The 20,256-nt window shown below is 27.0% G+C and overlaps 1 protein-coding gene across 1 annotated transcript; it reads right to left on the reverse strand.

The window, feature by feature from the left end:
* Nucleotides 1–1,003: 1,003 nt before the first annotated feature.
* LOC100209034 (thymidylate synthase) lies at nucleotides 1,004–19,288 on the reverse strand. Its single transcript, XM_065790696.1, has 7 exons — nucleotides 18,480–19,288; nucleotides 14,515–14,724; nucleotides 14,166–14,357; nucleotides 10,012–10,112; nucleotides 9,865–9,939; nucleotides 1,545–1,616; nucleotides 1,004–1,303 (listed from the first exon to the last, which is right to left on the reverse strand). Exons 1-7 carry the CDS (start codon nucleotides 18,718–18,720, stop codon nucleotides 1,166–1,168), a joined length of 1,029 nt encoding a protein of 342 aa, XP_065646768.1. The 5' UTR covers nucleotides 18,721–19,288; the 3' UTR covers nucleotides 1,004–1,165.
* Nucleotides 19,289–20,256: the final 968 nt, after the last annotated feature.

The following is a 20,256-nucleotide window of genomic DNA, read 5'->3' on the forward strand; positions in this document are numbered from 1 at the left end:
CTCTCGCTTACGAAGCGAGCGCTCTACCACTACACCACTACCGCATTTAAATATTATATATATTTATATATATATATATATACACACATATTATTTACATGTATACACTAACGTATGTATGTAAGCATGTATGTATGTATGTATGTATGTATGTATGTATGTATGCGTGTGTATGTATGCATTTATATAATATAGATATATACATAAATTTGTATATAAAATTTGTATAAATTCAATCCTTGTTATGACCGGTTTTACACATTTTATTTAAATAAAATAAATTACCTTTAACTAAAAAATTTTAATTCTTTGTCAATGCAGAATGCACTAAATATTTATAATATACATAAATATATATTATAGTAAATATAATACACATAGATAAAGATTTATATAAATGTGGTTACTGTCTTCCAAAAACACAATCTTTTGGTAAACCAAAAGATTGTGTTTTTGGAAGTCAGTAACCACATTTAATCTCTCCAATGCCAGAGAGCTATTACAGTCGAGAAGGTGCTTTTATTGTTACAAACCTCTCTCAAGTCTTCAACTCCGAAACACAAACCTTGAAGATAAGGCCACTGCGAAAAGAAACAAGTTGAGCGCGGTACTACGAAGGACGAGGTGGGGATCAAACTCAGAGCTTCTGGCTTATGAAGCAAGCGCGCTACCTCTACATTACTGCGGCATAAGGTAGTAAGGTAACGTATAGGTAAGAGAGCGGTATAATTTCAAACTAAATTAACAAGCTCATTTGAGCGTTATTTTGAATGAACCAATTAGACTTAATTAAAAAATTAGACTTAAAACAAAAGTAGACTTATTTGGCCCGATTATTTTTTATTGTTTAATATTTGAAGTAATTTTGACGAGAAAATTTTTTTGATGCGTGAAAAGCTAGATTTTCCATCTCGCTTTTCACGCATCAAAAAAATAAAAAAAATTAAAAAAATCAATTTTAAGCCCAATGAGAGTTTTAGGTCATAAAACGATTTTGCAGAAATACAATCATAGAAATATATTTATATTTTAGAATAACAATTTTATAAATAAAAATAGATTATAAATAAAAATTTACATTCATGCGCAATCCATCGTTAATTTATCTAGTTCATTGGATGAAATAGTTATATATACCAGTTTATATACCAATTTTCGTGAATATTTAAATGGCCATGGCCATCTTAATTTTTTGATGCGGATTGTAACCAATCAATTCAAAATCATCCGATTTAAAATCATCAATATTTTCCACTTTTCGTTTGATATTTAACGTAGGAAATGGACGGGGGCTACGCCCAATCTGAATAAAATGAGATTAAAGTTCTGAGTGAAGTTTTAAATAAAAAAATGTAATATTCAACAACCAGAAAAAAAAATCAATCAGAAGTGAATAAATGTGATAAGAAATAAGAAATGGGGAAACGATGGAGAAAAAAAAAAAAAAATCTTTAAGTTGAAAAGCCTTTACAAACAAATTGAAATTAGCCCATATTTCAGAAAAACAAAATTTATTGAATAGGCATTGCATTAAAAAACACTACCTGTTCTTTTAAAGCGGATACGTGATTGTTATACACATGCGCATCTCCAAGTGTATGTATAAAATCTCCAGGCTAAATTATAAAGTTTGCGTTAAAATTTTTAAATTATTAAGATAAAAAACATTGCAGAAAATGCAAATATCTTTATTTTTACAAACACCGTCCTTTATTCAACGCATACAATTATTGTCGCTCTAAATAAAATGCAAAAAAACTTTAAGACAACACTGTACAGTGGGCCGGATTTCATTCAGGTCGCGCTTCTTATAAAAGTGAATTTTTGCATATAGAAAATATAATTGATAGTAAATCCGAAACACGAACCTTGACGAACAAGGCTGCTGTGCGGAGATGCAAGTTGAGCGCGGTACTACCAGGGACATGGCGAGGATCTAACTAGGAACTTCTTACTTTTTAGGCGAGCACTCTACCACTACCGCATATATTCTTATTTAAAGATTTAAATCTAAATGAAATATCAATAAATTTCTCTTTTATAGTTATAGAAATAAGACAACTAAAATTTTTCACATTTTGTTCACCTACCCACTGAGCACTTTGACCACCTCAGAAATTTGACCACCCGGTTAAAATTTGTAATAACTGATAAATTCTGATTAACCTTGTCACTACTAATATAAATTAACTAAAAACAACTAAGTTTAAAATCGAAATTTTGGCACAGTATGAAAAAAGTTAAATGTAAAAAAATATATATGTGTATTAGGGCAGGTATTAACACTCTGTATTAACGCTCTACCACTACACTAGGGCAGGTCGATTTTGGAATCAGAGTTGTGGTAAAGAGACTTGATTAATAGGTGAAAAAAATGTGTTTGGTAAAATCTTGTTTTAACGAAGTTTAATTTGAGCTAAAATGATTTTAAATATTGATATATTTCATTAAAAAAAGTTTTGCAACGTCATCTTTTCCACTAATATTTTCATACAAATTAAAGATTTGCGTACATTTGTTTATTTTGCATACATGCCACATGTACGCTAAATAAATAAATGTTATAATTGCGTGGAAAAGAGAAAATTTTTGAGGACGAAAAATAATGCTTTCAAATAAGCGTAAAATACATAATTGCACAAAAAGCAAGTTTGGTGGAAGTCCTAATCCGCTTGCAAATACAGAACCACCCACAAACAGACAGATTATTCAAGATTTTTATTTTCTTAACAATACCTATCCAAGTTATTGTTTTAGCGTAATTGTAAAACTTATAGCTGAAAAAATAATCATGATATGGAAAAAAGTTAACACTTGGTTACCATTGTCTACATATTGTGTAGAAAAAAGTTGGAGTACTTCTAAACATATCCAGGTTAACTAACCGAAGTAAATGCAAAGTATTAACAGAAAAAAACAATTTCAAAAAATTGGATAGGCTTTTTGATATCAGTTCCTGCACATGTGATCTTAAAGTTGTTCTCTGTGATGATAAAAATATCAAATGTAGTCAAGATAATTGTCCTCATACTCATATTTTACGCACATGTAATCCAGATAAAAAAGTACTGTTGTTTTTTAATAAACAATCATTACAACAAGAAACATCTAATTTACTCCCTAATATAGTATTATCAGAACCTGATTCAGAATCTGTCATCTCTAGCTCTAGTGAGGTAATTAACTAATAAATTGAAATTTGGGTCATTATTTTACATTTTTTAAATTTACTTTTTTTTTACATATTGCTTTTTTATATCAAATTTTTTTTATTAATGAACTTTATAACTTTTCTTTTAGATATGGGAGCCTGAAAAAAATCCAACAGGAATTTACAATATTTGGAAGTTTTCAAAGTTTGCTATTGAGTTGATCAGAAATAATATAGGAAATGATCTTATGCTCGATCTCTCAGGACTGTTTAATGATCCAGCAATTATAATATCAACTTTAGTTTTAGACAAATCCGAGATAGACAAAAGAACTCAGTTAAAGTATTGTCAGACTTAAAATCTGTTGAGAATAACAGAGAGTTTGTTTGCCTTGGCATTGATGGTAAAATTGATAACAAAACTTTACTTATAAGAGAAATAAAAAAAGAAGATGGCAAGGTTGTATTAAAGAGATCAACAGAGAAAGAGCACCACATGACTGTGACTAAAGACTTTCTCCCTAACCTTTACAGTGGGGAGTATCTTACAAAGTTTTACCTCTTGTTGGAGCAACAGGAAAAAAGCAAGCTCAGTGCCTGTACGAAGTTCTTGAAGAGTATGATTCTTTAAACATTCTAAAAGCAGTTTTTGTGAACAATACTTCAACAAACACAGGTCAAAATTTTGCTGGACCAATAGGAAAAATGGCAAATATCAATAATGATTGATACTTGCAATAATGATAATAACAATAATGATAATAATATTCATTTCTTAATTATTGTGTTATTAAGTCTCATTATTGTTTAAGAAAAAATTTTTTTAGATGATTTAAGTAGTGATCAGAGGCTTTTATATGAAAATTGCATTGGAATTGCCACTGGAAATATAAGTGTTGAATGTTCAATTTGGAAAATTGGTCCCCTTAATCATTCTCGTTGGTTAACATAAGCAATACGGTTGATGTCTTTATATGTACGAGTACTAGTTCCTAATTCTGAAATAATTATTTTTGTAACCTATATTGTCCAAATCTATGTTCCTACATGATTCCTCCATAAAAAGAGCATTAAGTTACATGAAGCTCCGTCAATTATATATTTTATGATTAACCAAATCAAGCTCTAAGGAAAAAAGGTGCAAGATATTTGCTTAGTAAACTTAAGGTTCAATACTTTTTGCCAACTTCCTGAGAACATTTTGTACTCAATGTTAAAGTCAGAGGAAATATATAAGATCAATAGCAATGCAAAGATTACTTGATATTAGAAATCCTAAAAAAGATGGCCAAACTGTAAACAGAATTAATAAAATTCCAGAATTTAACATTGATGCTCATATATGGTATGGGCTCATAAATATTTTTGATGAAGACATAGATAAACCAGCAACAACTCAAGATTTTACTGATGAAGAGATAGAAAAGTTATTGTCTGGAGAAAAAATTGACCTCCCAGATCTTCCTTCACATTCACAGAGTGTTGATAGATCTGTACAACTTGTTTCTATGGCTTCTCATGCATTTTTTGGAGAGGTTTTTCCTTAAACAATTAAAAAAGAGCTGCAGGATTACAGTTTTTGTATGTTTTAAATCAAAATATTATATAATTATAACAAACTGGAGAGCTGACCCCTGATTTATAACCATCAAATAAATTTTCTACATTTTAAATTTGCGTTTTTTTATAAAATCTGGACCAGATTTACAAAAGAATTTTGTTAAAGTTATAATATCTAACTTTTAATTTAGAAAATTTTATTTTGTTTTTCTTCATTTCTCAGTAACTGTCAGTCTTTTTGCTTTTTATTTATTTTATTTTATATATAAATTAGTTGTGTCCTGAATTTATAATACAATCCTAGACACGTTGCAGTAAGTGTTGCGCAGAAAGCCTAAGGACACCACTTCAAAGCTAAAGACGCTCATAAAGAAACTTAATTACATAAAATTTTTCAGGATGTGTTTTTGGATTGTTTAGAAAATACCTCAATAATGCCAAACACAAAAATCCAAAAAGTTTTCATTCGACCTGCCCTAATGTGTGTTTAAATAGATACCATGTTTGATGTCACGCTGAAATAGCCTGCTGCCAGGGGCTTCAATACATAATATGACTATCTTATAGCCTGCTGCTGTAAAGGAATGCTGCTACATCAACTAAAGTTTAGGATGGGACAGAAATCTTTTCTTTTATTATTCTTAGTTTTTTTCTTCTTTTTCTGAAAAAGCTGTATGCTATAAAGATAAGCAAAACTAATTTTGCTTATCTTTATAGCATACAGCTATAAAGATAAGCAAACATACGAGCCTCATCATCTGTAGTGGCCTTCTCGGCCTTGAGGAGGTGAATAACAAAAAAAAAAAAAAAAATAGAATACATATGTATATATATTGTACGCATATAGCATTACTAACAGAGACAGATTTTACAAAAAAATATGTACTTATGGGGACATTAGCATTACCAGGGACATTTTTGTGTACCTGTAAATCTTTTACCCCCGTATGCATCATTGTTCATAAAAAAAAAATGTCCCCATAAACAACATGTTTTGTGTAGAACAAAAAAATTTAGTAAAATTTGATTTTCTATTAATTTTATATATATATATTTACACACACATACATATATACATATCATATTTAAAATAAAGAGTTAAAATATACTTAATTTTTGCATTTTTTTACAAAAAGCTATTTTATTAAATTTATTTCATTAAATCTTTTTATTTATAATATTTATTTCAAGAATGTCAAATGTAATATGTAGTATAGTTGAATATTTGATTACTTCCAAAGTTTCAATTTCATAATAATAAGGAATAATAAATTAAAAGATTTTAATTTCTTAATAATAAGGTTTCAATTTCATAATAATAAGAAAAAAAAAATAATAATAATAAACAGACTTATCTATAAAGAGATCAAATTGCTTGCTGTACATCCTAATAAGAAAACTAACTTTTTAGGGACTAGACTCATAATAAATGACATTTCCTCTATCCCCTGTGAAATTGTTGTTCACAATTTTTTTTGTTTTCTAAAAAATCATTATATAATTTTAATTTAACAAAATATTTCTAAGTTCATAAAATTTTTTAAAAAGTTCTTGATAAAAAATTTATAATTATATGAAATTGATAATACTTTTGTTTTCAAATACAAAAAATCTTGCAAGATTTATTTTGGAATCTTAAATGGATCTAAGAAACAATAATTGCAGATTTACAAAAATGCTATAAATCTATGTCTATTTGATGTAGCTGGAGGTGTACTTAATGAGATTCCTTCACCAGAAAACAAACTAAAATTATCAAAACTGAAAATTATGAATAATACAAGTATATAAGTTATATATATAACAATACAAGTATATAAGTTATATATATGCGGTAGTGGTGTAGTGCTCGCCTCAAAAGCGAGAGGTTCTGAGTTCAATTTTTGCCACGTCCCTGGAAGTACCACGCTCAACTTGTTTCTCTGCGCAGCAGCTTTGTTCGTCAAGGTTCGTGTTTTGGAGTTAGAGAGTTGAGAGAGGGTTATAACCACAGTAGCCTCCTCATCAGTAGTGGCCTTCTTGGCCTTGGGGAGGTGAATTATAAAAAAAAAATATCAGCATTTACCTAAACTGCAATATACGTGAAAATAAAAATCTTAAAACTAAATAGAATATGAGAATATTCCCAGCTCTCTACTGCAAAAATTCCTTTAATGGATCAGCATGCTGATAAAAAGTATTGGATCTCATTTTTATTTCTGAACTATTTTTTCTCTCAACTTTTTACATGTTTACAAGCCCTGAAAACACTCACACACATCAATATCAACACTTAGCGTCAAAATGTGGAGATTTTTTTTAAAAACCTTTTAGAAGATAAAATGAAAGGCAAAATGATATATTTTTTGTAGTTTTGCAGAGTGCAAAATGTTTAAATTATTTTATATTAGATCAATAAAGTTGAATTAAAAATAAACTAATTCGAACTTTCTTTAAATTCAATATTTATCACCTATAAAAAACAATTAATTAATTTTTAAAGCTTATTGCTTCTTTAGAACACTATATACATAAATTTAAATAAACTTACAAATAAAAACTAAAACTAAAAAATATATTTTACATAACTAGAAATACATATAGAAATATAATATATACAGAAATATATATTACATAACTAATTCTTAATTTTGTGTTGACTATTATAATGCTCTTATAATAAATACTATAATGCTCTTTAAATGACAAAATATAAATGATATTTGGTTAAATTTTCAGCAAAGTATTTTAGTTGTATTTTAAAGTATTCCATCAAGCAAGCCTCAACTAGCCTATTTATTTGGATAAAATTAGTTTTATTATTGATTTTATATATATATATATATATATATATATATATATATATATATATATATATATATATATACATATATATATATATATATATATATATATATATATATATATATATATATATATATATATAAACACACACACACGCTCATTTTTTAAACACAATTGTTCATTATAGTATGCATTCTTTGTTAAATTAAAAATATTTGATGTTATTAAATATAGTTTTATATTTTTGATAAACATTAAAGTTCATTTTATAATCATTTTTTATTTACTTTTTTGTCATAATAATTTGCACCAGTTATCTATAAAAACTATAATTTATTAACTTAACAGGTTAATTTTTTATTTTAAATTTTGTTTTCTTGTAAGTTTTAATAAAGTTGGTTAAAATTTTTATTTAATAATTTTGTTCCAGTATTGAAATTAATGGTAAAATAAGATTTAACATTGTGTTTTTCTTTTTATTACCAAATAATATGTTATTAGGATTGCGAATTAAATTTTTTTTTATTTAGATTGAATATTTTGTTTTTTTATCTTTTTACAAACATGTTCTTAAAAATATTTTTTTAACAAATTTAGAATATTGTATTTTATTTGTATGTATTGCATTTAGAATATTTAATTTTAGTTTAAACATATTTTAATTTTGTCTCTAATTATAAAATTTAGTTTTCTTCTTCTTTTCAATTTTTATTTTTTTAAATAATTGTGATTTATGAAAGTTACTTATTTTATTCTTTTGCCCACTTTGGAGTTGTAAGTAATTTTATAGATCATAATTCTTCAAATTCTTTTACATTTATTTGTTACTACAAAAGTAGTAATACTGGTACAATGTTTAATAATAGCAGTCAAGGGTTGAATTAAGCGATCGCAATTTGCGATATCTGGTCTTAAAAATTTTAGTTAATGCAAAATCGTGTACTTTGTTTTAGTGGAGCAAATTAGCTTCAATTTGTTATAAAAACAAACATAACAAAAAAATACTTACAACTACAAAAGTAATAACCCTATAATAATAACACTATAATAGTGTTAATGCTTTTAAAAGGCACATAGAATTTTTATAATTCATTCTTTGTTCAAACTGGGGATGTATCAGAATTCCGGCCGGATTTTTTTTCTTTTGAGGATCTGTTTGAGGATTGACCATGATTAGAGTAACAGCATAAAAGACGAAGGCTAAACCCTGCTGCTGCTACTGCTGATGATGATGATATGATGATAATAATGATGATAATGATGATGATGGCAATGATGATGACGATAATGATGACAATAATAATGATGACGATAATGATGACAATGATGATGATGACTGCTTATGGTCACTTACTATGATGCTTCCATGTTTTCTAAGTGTTGTGACTGGGTAACGCGTAAAGAAAGATTGTTAACCTTGCTAGCCAAGTAGTGTACTTATAACATAGATGTGACTTAAAAACCTTTAGTGCCAAGCAGTATTACTGCTTTAGAACTAAGTTATGCTGTTTAGCCTTTTTTAATTATTCCGGAAACACATAATGTCTGTTAGTGTTTAGCGCAATGTGTAGGATAGAATCTGCACATTTGATCCTAAAATCCAGGACAATTTTGCCTTTTGCATTTTTTTTTATTTTTTTTTTAATATATGTGTTATTTTGTAATAAACAAATGGGTTGGAATTATAAAAAATTTAAATTTCTCAAAATTTTTGTTTTAAACCTATTTGTCATCAATTGTTTAATAAACTGTTATTAATTAATTTAATTATGAGCATTTAACCCTTTTAAGAAACCAATTTTCTTCCTCAAAAAAAAAAAATTAATTAAACAGGATGTCAAAAAATTAATGAGCTTCCACCTCCTGTTTTACATTAGAAGTTAACTTCTTATTAACTTAACATTAGAAGTTAACTTCTTATTAACTTGACATTAGAAGTTAACTTCTTATTAACTTAACACTCTGTAAAAGTTGTGGAAAGTGGTTTTGCCTCAAACTGACATGACATATGTCATTTGTATATCATTCAATTAACGTAAGATTTTAATTGGTAGATTATTTTATAACTTTCTCACTGTACTTTTAATGTTAATTTTATTGATGATTTTATACTTTCAATTGAAAGGCCTTTTTCTAAAAGGGTTTGAGTCTATTATTTCTAAAGTTTTCTCAACTATAAATTATATCATGGAAAACCGCTTAAAGATCATGAAAAAGTCAAAGAAATCAAACATAAAGTTGGCAGACACCCAGTATAAATGGTAGGTGTGGAACAGAGTAACCATAACCACTACAGGTTGTTTACTGCTAGCTATTATCATTATTTTTACTATTATTATTATCCTTATGCCAAAAATAATAATCATTACCTTAAGATTACAAACATGAGCTATTATATATGTAAGAAGAGAATAACTTGCAATGTTGAATGGAATACCCAGACCCTAAAATTTAATTAATAAATTTAACTTTCTCATAAAAAAAATTAAAAACATTTTTAACAGTAATTACACTACCATATCACAAGAACGCTGATACATTTGACACGATAACTCGCCATTAGCAACATAAAATTGACAAAATGAATGACACGGTGGAAGAGCCATCAGTGGTATATCTATAAATCATTAAAAAATTTTAAAATTATATTATAATTAATAGTAATGCCCAAGCTAGCAACATTTAAATGACTAAGTTAACTATCTAAATTATGACTCTCTTGTCTTTTTTTAAAATAAATGATTGGCAATGCACAAAATAGCAGGCAATCAACAACCGTCCGAAATGACCAAAATTGCTGTTTTAACCTCCCAAAATGAATTGTTGCCAGTCAAGGGTTTAAAAAATATGAGTTTTTAAAAAATAAGTTTTTAACTAACAACTACGATGTGTTTTTAAATTCCAAAATATTCATAACATCTAAAATATTTGAAAAAGCATCTAAAATCTTTTAATTGTTCAAAATTTTTAAGTTCTTATAGATCGAACAATGCAACACGATTTTGATTAACTTTGTTGACGCATATTATTTAAATTACGTAAGCTATATATTATATATATTACGTAATAACGTAATTATGTAATAATTAGGTAATTTAAATAATATTACATATTATTTAAATTACGTAAGCTATATATTCATCTTTTGTTTTACTTCACGCTAAAATCACTGATTGCCGTTTATATACTTGATTAAAGTTCTTATTTTATTATTATTTTCGGTTGTTAATTAAAATTATTCTTTTTCAAAATATAGATTTTTTTGTCATTCAATTTTTGTCATTCAATTTTTGTCACTCAATTTTTTTTTATTAAACCTTTTTAAAAAACCTCCTAAAATCTTGCCACTTGTGAAATCATTGCAATGAATCAATGTTATTGACTTATTTAGCAATTGAAATAAACTTTAATTATCATTAGTGCATTTTTTCTATTGAGTTATCATGGGAATGATTAACGTTAGTAATTTTTATTGTGGCATTTTATAAATGGCATTTTATAAATTGTGGCATTTTATAAATGGTATTAAATATTCAGTTTTAACTATATTAATTTTTTAAACTACCAGGCTAGATTAAACTTTGTATTGTTATTGCATGCTAAAATTTCTTATTTTCTAAAACTACACTTGGTTTCTATTTAAAATAACATCACACAAACTTATTAATAAAATCTAAAAATTAAAAATGTCTTCATGCATTGTAAAGCGTAAGGTAGTAGTAAATTATGAAAAAAATTTTAAAATAAAATTTTCTTATTTTTAGTTAATAATTTTATAAAAATTTAATTATGCTTTATAAAAAGTTTTAACGAGTTAAATATATAAAAATATTAAACAATACAAACAAAAACTACTTTGATGTTATAAACCTTTTTTAACCAAAACTCTGTTTTTAATCAGCGCTTGTGAGCTATTTTAGATTAATGTTATTTCAAACTGTTAATTATAGCATTAGATATTTACAGTAAAACTTTGTTTTGAGTTTTCGTTAAAAAAAAAAGCTATGATTTGATTAAAAAATATGTCAAATTATTACTTTTAAAAATAAAATTATTTTTTAGTTACAAAGTTTAGTAGTGTTATGAAACAAAAACTAAAACACTGAAATTTTTTTTTAGTCGACTGGTTAATAAAAACAATTGACAGTCAATTCTATGCGTTAGCCTGTCAAATTAAATAGCTACATTCGATTTTTTAATTTGTGTGATAGATTGGTGTATATGCTTGTAATGTTGATCATAGGCCAGCCTACTTTAATAAAAGTGCACTAGATTAGTTTACTTTGTCTAATAAGATTGACAAACCTCTCTAAAAAAAGATCTCTTTACTTTTTGAAAATGCATATGATTAGCATACCTTATCCAACCTGATTGAACAGATTCAAGTGATTTGACACAAGTATTAGATTTGTTAACCAAACACCTCACAACATTTCAGCACAAACTAATTTTTGCAATTAATCAACACTTTTCAAGCAGATTCTCTAAATGAGCGCTTATTTAAAGAACCCACATAGCAAAAACCATAAAAAGATTTAATGCTTGGAGTTGAAATTAAACACACTATATTGTCAGGATGTCAGTACAGTGGACAGCGCACTAAACCACTAGGCTACCTATTAAGGAAAAACAAACCATTTTTATATCCTTTACTGATTAAAATGATTCAACACTTTTTAAGCTGGAACTCTAAATAAGTGCAACTATATTGCAACATAGCATAGCAACATAGCATAGCAACATAGCATAGCAGATTACATAGAAATTTAGAAAAGAAATATTTAAAAACCACAATATTTTATCAGAAAAAACGCATGAATATTATAATTAAATAGTATTTTATTATTCTACCATTTACTAAAAAATATTGAAGTAAATAAGGAATAAGTATAGAAACGATTGGTATGGAATAGATAGGAATTTAAATGGTCCGTTTGGAAAAGACTTGTATTTTATGGGTCCAGACAGCTACAATATAATACACAGAGAAACCAACATCAAATACACACTAGAGATCAATCACTTATAGGGCAACTTTAAACACAAGATTATCAGGTAGATCATTAATATAGATGAGAAACAATACAGGTTTTTGGTACCCCAGAAGTTACTGGAAATAAGGAAGAGTGTTGTCCACCAAGGACAACTTTAATACAGCAATAAGAAAGAAATGATACCATGATTTTAAAAACTTTCTCAGATATGCCATATGAAGACAGCTTATGGAGAAGTCCACCATTCAAGACTTTATCAAAAGCTTTTGATATATCAAGAACAACACCTCTTGCTTTACCACTTCCATCTAATGCAAAGCAGAACAATTCTATAAAAGTTAACAAGCTAAAGAACAAGAGGATTGAAAACCATATTGGTTGTCAGAGTTATTAGATTCAAGATTAGATATTAGAATTTTGTTGATTAAAGGCTCAAAAGCTTTACTAATAATAAACAGAAGACTCGGATTCGGATAATAGTTAGAAAGGTTAGGGTGTTCTACAGAGTTTTTAAAAATTGGAACCAGATACAATTTTTCAGGAGGTAAAAAAAAAAAGATTCAGTTAAATAGTTTAGAGAGTATTGAAGAGAGGACTGGAGAATACTTTGAATGTTGCACAACTTTGAATGTTTTAGAACAAACTATAAATGTTTTGCAACAAACTATGAAAGTTTTGCAACAAATACTTTTACAAGTCTATTGCAGGAATGCTGTTCGGACCACAAGCTTTATTTATCACTTATTTATCCCACAAGGGATTTATAAGTGATAAATAACTTTAGATAATGGAAGCGAATTGTCTAACAATGTTAAAGATTTTTCAAAAGTCTATAGAACCTAATTTTTGAGATATATGAGATTTGGTACACTAAGAATAATGGTGCTTAGCATCAGACAGCTTTTTTGCATTGATTTCTTACAATAAAAAAAAGCCATAGCCTGCCATGTGATTTTTAGAGTTAGGGTTTTCACTGCATTTGCACTTATATACTCCCAGTAAAGCTTATATGTATTATATATATATACAGGGATCAAATTAAATGTAAAATGCGAAAAATATGGTTTGCAACCGCATTTGCTTTTTGCAAGTTTTGTGTGTGTGTGTTGTTTTTTTTCTTTTTTTCTTTAGGTTTTTTTTTTTTAAAAGGCCATTTTAAGAAAAAAGAATTATGCTTTTGTTTGAGTTTTTAGTAGGGGTCTAAAATAAATTATATCACACTAAATTTAACTTTTAAATAGAAACATAAGATCATATGATTGCTTGCACAAAACATTCCTTCAACATAAAGTGCTTTTGAAGTTAAATTACTTTAAATCTTTGCGTGGAAGCCAATAATTTTAGACTTCTATTTTAAAGTTAAATTGAATGTGATGTACTTTATGGATAAAGTACATCACACTAATTTTACCTAAAAAGTAAATCGAAAAAAACATAAAGATAAGTTACTAGTAAATACTTAATAAGCTCAAAGACATTGACTTGCTAAAGTTAGCCATAATAATGTTTCTATTTATATGTTATAACACATAAAAATTAAAGTTATCGTTAAAGTACACCTAAAAATACAATAAAGAAAACAATTTTTTATTATATATTTAACTACCATAGTTTAATTTTAAAATTAATTGTTTCAACATATTTGCATTATTCTTATTTTATCTTTACTTACTTACCTACTGGATTCCATGCTGACATAATCATTCTTCGATCATCAGGATTTGTTTTAATTGTATGAATTATCTGAGCTAACTGGTCAATACCCTGCCCAGTATAATCAGCATATTTGTCAACATATTTTGCTCCAAAGTGACGCCACTGAAAACCATATATTGGTCCTAAATCTCCAACTTCTCTGTGATGTAAATCTATTTTAAATAATTCAAATAACTTTTGATTGTAAAATGATACATTTTATATTATAACTATAATGCCATTTTTAAAATAAAGACATCATATACATCATAAAAATATAAATATATAGTTAAAAATCCAATTTAATTTTAATGACACTGTTAGACTTACTACATTTATCTAAAAATTCTCTAGTTCCATTAGAATTCCATATTTGCACACCTTTTTGTGCAAGAATATTTCCATCAGTAGAACCATTAATAAACCATAACAATTCTTCAACAACACCTTTCCAAAATACACGTTTGGTTGTTAAAAGTGGAAATGATTCACGAAGATTAAATCGCATTTGACCACCAAATATAGAAAGTGTTCCGGTTCCTATTAAAATATAAACTGTGTGTATGAATTGTATAAAGAACTAAACTGAAATCTAACCTTTTGATAGCCATTTAAGGCAAATCTAATATTTTTTACATGGATCAGATATTATTTCTCCCAAGAACAACAAGATTGTTTGAAAAGAACTTTTCTATACAATTCTTGATTCTATTGAGCACTCTTTCATCTCTAACAAACATATAAATTTTTTTTAGACATTATTTTTCCTTTTTTCATAAACTCTAGAGACCATTACCTTTAAACAATTTTTAATTCTTCTTACTGTTAGTTAGGTCTTTGAGTTTTTAATTAAGAAACCTCTTGTATCTTGAATCAAATTACTAATGCTCAACTAATCAAGTAACTTACTTTAAAAACAGCTGTCTGCTTTTCTATTTCTTTTCTATTGCTAACACAAACAATAATAACCTAACACCTTTACTTTGCATTGAAACATTGAGGCAAAGACTTAATATTTTCAGCTAATCATTTTTTTAATAATCTTGATACTTGTATATCTATGAATGGCATACTTATACTTTAAATCTGCTACCTAACCATAGTCTTTCTCACCTTTCTAGTAACTCCATTAACAGAAACTGATGGAAATGAATTTAAAATATTTTATTTAAAATATTTATAAATAATTATAAAAAAAACTTATATCTTAAATATATACTAAAAAAAAAAAAAGATTAATTTGATTAAATATAGTATTTGTAGAAACCCTTCCATATTTATACACACATGTCAGTGTTTCACAAGAAGCATTGCGATCGCACGCATTTATATGACCACGAAAAAAATACTTTGTTTTGACAATTTGACCATGTTTTCAAAATTTAAAAATAACTAACTTGAACTTATCTTAAAAAAAATGTTTATTAAAATCATGTTTTTAATTACATTCAGAATAATTTTTGCATACTTAGTTTATGAAAATCACGTTTTTAATTACATTCGGAATAATTTTTGCATGCTTAGTTTATTAAAATCACGTTTTTAATTACATTCAGAATAATTTTTTATCTTTAACAATGTTTAGAACATTAATAAACAAATAACAATTTACTTTTAATGATTGTTTTAAATACACTCACACTTGATTTAAATTACAGTGTTTTTTTTTGCTAATTTAAAAATATCAGTTTTCATGTAAATGTAAACAAGTAAATAATTACGCACTAAAAAAACCATTTTGTTTTTTGTTTATTTTTTAATTTGTTTCAAAAGATTAACATTTATCATGAAAAATACATAATTATATAAATAAAAAAAGCAACAGTTTATTAATACTAATTAAAAAAATTCATTAGACGTGTTATGCTACTTCATTAAAAAGTGTTTTGATAATATAAAAGCATTAAAGATCAAACTTATTTAATTGTAATGGCTTTCTAAAACACTTTGTTTATCTTTTTAAATGTATTAAACCTAATTATTCTAAAAATAAAACTTGTTAAAGAGACTTTTGTTGTTGTAGAAAGTCATCCTTTAAAAAAACAAAATGAATTTTTTATTTATATGTAACGTTTATTATAAAAAATGCATACTTATACAATTTATATACAACTGTCAATACATACTTATACAACTGTCAATTATATATTGTTAATTTATTTAAAAGCGTTTCGCTAATATAAAAACGTTTGTTAAGAAGTTTTGATGTAACTTATTTCACTTATAATTCAGAATATTTTTTATTCAGCGCATTTTTTAAATGTTTTTTTTAAATAGCCGCGGTCAAATCATCAAAGCAAAATGTGATTTGCCTAGTCATATAATGATGCACGATCTAAAAAAAAAAAAGACAACAAAACTATGGGCTATTTTCAGATACGAAAACACGAATAACAATAAGAGGCTATTTTCTTGGTAGTAACAAATTTAAAAATTTTTTAAGCCACCTTGCTTAAAACATTTAAACCCTAATATTATGTTGCACTTTAGTCAAGCAATACAGAAGCATGTCTTCATCCAAGGGAAATTTTCATTAGTTTTTTTATCAAACTTTCTATATTCAGTTAATTCCTGATAACTTGAACCTTTAAGGGACCAAGGAAAATGAGTTGACTTGACAAATGTTCAAATAAAGCCAATTCCTGTTAAGTTGAACTTTGGCTGATATAAGATATTAGTTCAAGTAATTTTACTTTATTAAAAGGTTATAACACACACTATTATACTAATAAAAGCATAAAAAATGTTAATAATTGTTTATGTGATACAAAGATCGCATATAGGTGACCAATGGAGCCATCCAGTTACGTAGACCTAGGAGATGCGATAATAAAAATTGAATAGAAAATAAAAACATAAGAAAATATGAAATGTGTGGTAAGACTTTTGTGAAGTAGAAGAACGAAATATAGATGCTCAAGGGGTATGGGGAGAGGACGAAGGGAGTAGGGGAGAAACAACTAAGGCTCTAGTCACTCTGTGTGTAGATCATATGCAACAAAGAACAAATATTTGATTTATTGATTTTTGAGAGTGTTGATGTCTACAGGTGTGATGGTGTAGTAGTTTAGTATGTTCCGTTATCTAGCAAGGTCTCATTATATTTTTATCCACTTTCAAATTGGGTGAACAAAAAGCTAAACACACATTTACTTCTTGAGATTATGGGGTAGCACATCAGAGCCAGAGGTAAGACCTGCAGAATAGATTTTAATTAATTGAATGCACACATTAGTCAATGTAGGCTACAAGCCATCACTCTTAGCCAAAAGTGATACAACCCCATGCTGATGCGGAGTGATGTGCAATGAAGTGAGATTGAGTGTGCATGATTATCAGTGTAGTCATTAGGTTATTGAGCCCCATAACCAAATCCAGCGGAATAGACTAATGTCCACTTTGTCATTGTGGTATACATTGGAAGAGAAAGAATATGTTTCAGTGAAAGAAGTTACATATTGTATTCATATTGTACACTCAACTGAAAAAATAACATTGAAAAAAGTTTAGCAAAACATTGACTTCCTTATCATATGGTAACAAAATTACATTTAAAAGGTAGCAATCTTTTATTAAGAAATTTATTAAAACCAAAAGAATTATTGCTTTTTTTAACAGTATTTTATTATAATTTATTTTATAACATTAAGTCTGATAAGGATCTATTCTATTCAAATCTAAATACAACAAAAAAATTTAAAGATATAAGGGTACTGTTATTTATGTTTTATATGGAATGACTTCTAAAAAAAATTTAAACACGCTATTATAATTTCTTTATTCTGCATAAAAAAAATTTGAGTAAACTGAAGAAATTTGTTGTGAGAGGATGAAAAAATAGTTTGTCTTAGTAAAGTTTGAATTATCCAAGCTTCGACTTAACTGGAGAACTTTAATAGTAATCAAATATATGATTTCAAGAGATCAAATTAAACAGTTTGAGATAGCTGAACACCAGCTAACTCGAACAAAAGTTTGAGTTAACTGGTGTTCAACTTATCATAAATTAACTTATCGTAAATTATTGTTCATTTTACTTTCATTCAATGTAACACATAGAATTTAAGATAAATATAAAGGAAACTGTTAACAAAAGTTGCTGATCATATCTGTCTCTCTCTTTTTTTATACTACTTAAATTATGGTTACAACCCTCTTTCAATTCTATAACTCTGAAACATGAACCTTGAGAAACAAGTCCACTGAGCAGAGAAACAAGTTAAGCGCATGAATATACATAAATGAAGAAGCTCGACATAATTTATTTTCAAAAGTTGATAAAACTTAAAAAATACCTGTGCGATCAGCTTTAGAATGTCCAGTTTCAATAATTCTTTTAACCAAATTCAAGTACTGGTATTCATCATGGTAAGAATCTGTGAGATCAACTTTTCTTTTTGGACTTCTTCCATTTTCATTTACTTTAGTCTTTTTGATATCATCATCATTTGAATTATTTTCTATATTTTCTTTTTTTGGTTTCAAAATGTCTGACATTCTAGATATTATTACTACAATTAAATTATAGAGAAACATAAAACATAACTTTGTATTCTTAGCGATACATTATTAATAACACTATAGCCCTCTTCAGGGTTTTCAGGGTGTCAACTTACTTTTTAAAAAAAAGTTAAAAAAAAAGAAAACTGAAAATAACAAAGAGATTTTAACATAAATTTCACTTGTCACCTTCCCACATTTTGTTTGTACAGTTTGTAATCAATGGCTTTACAAAACATAAAGCTTTATACAAGATGCTCCTAATAATATTGGCATATGTTTGAAAGGTGCAAAAATATATTACAAAGTGCATGCAAAAAATTGAATTATGCATCTTGCTAACTCGAAATGCCAAACATTCTAGTATTCTTCAACGTAAAAAACGTTGATTAAAATTTTATGTACTTTGCACATTTAGCCTTAGTCTTAGGCACATGTATTGCATTGCAATGTTTGTAATTTGCAATTTGCATGTGTTTGCAAGGTGCAAAAATGCATTACAAAGTGAATGCAAAAAGTTGCATTATGCATCTCAAAATGCCAAACCGGTATTCTTTAACGCAAAAAACGTTGATTTAAATCGGCTACATTTTGATTTCTGTTGCTTAAGTAGAGAGAAATGATTTTTTTTTAATTCAAGAAAGAGCATAATTTTTGTCTTTTCTAGTCTGTTGGCAGCTTCATTTTTCCAACTAAAAGTATGTTAAAATATACATAGTTAAAAGGAGCCTTTTAAACATACATCATTAAAGGAAATAAACTAACAAAAAAACTTTTATTACAAAACATATGACGTAAAATCCCAGGCAAAAAATCATAAAAGGCGGCAAATTTAGTTCGATTTGCAGTGTCTCAAAAACTCGGAAAAACTAACGGAGGTAGATTTTTGAATTCGACTTACTTGTCCCCTCAGATAGCTAGAGTTTTTTAGACTAATAAAGAACTAATTAAAACTTTTTAACAAAGGGGAATCAATTTTTTTGCGTTAAGGTTTATAAGTACAAATTTTTTCACTTTTTACGCCATCCACAATTCAAATTCATTTATATTGATAATATACATATTAAACAATGTATTTCAAGTCTCAAATTACTGGACTACCTGGGACCGTAAAAGTATTGGACTATATATGTGAAATTTGAACTGAAAAAAGTACTTCGAATACGCCGTCATCTGAAATCATTTTATTTGACGTAACTTACGTGCAAAATAGTGTTGCAATAGCTCATTTGAAAGATAACACTTGATTTTATTAAATTATGCAATTAAAACTATTTTATACTTATTAGTAACACAACAAACATTTTCTAATTATAAAAAAATTCAAAAATTTTATTTTTATATAAAAGCAAACTTTTTATTCTACAGCTCAGAAGCATACGGCATAATAATTATGCAAAAATATATTCATTTTATAAAAGCTGAATGTTTAAGCTATAAAATGGTATATAATAATGTAATTTTTGATAATGTATTTTTTTTTTTGTCTACTACCTGGCCCTCTGTGGAGCAGTTAAACATAAATAAAGATTGCTGTGCCTTAAAACTTGTTATAAAATGGCTTCAAAAACA

Source organism: Hydra vulgaris, chromosome 02, assembly GCF_038396675.1.
Source record: "Hydra vulgaris chromosome 02, alternate assembly HydraT2T_AEP".
NCBI classification, from domain to species: Eukaryota; Metazoa; Cnidaria; class Hydrozoa; order Anthoathecata; family Hydridae; genus Hydra; species Hydra vulgaris.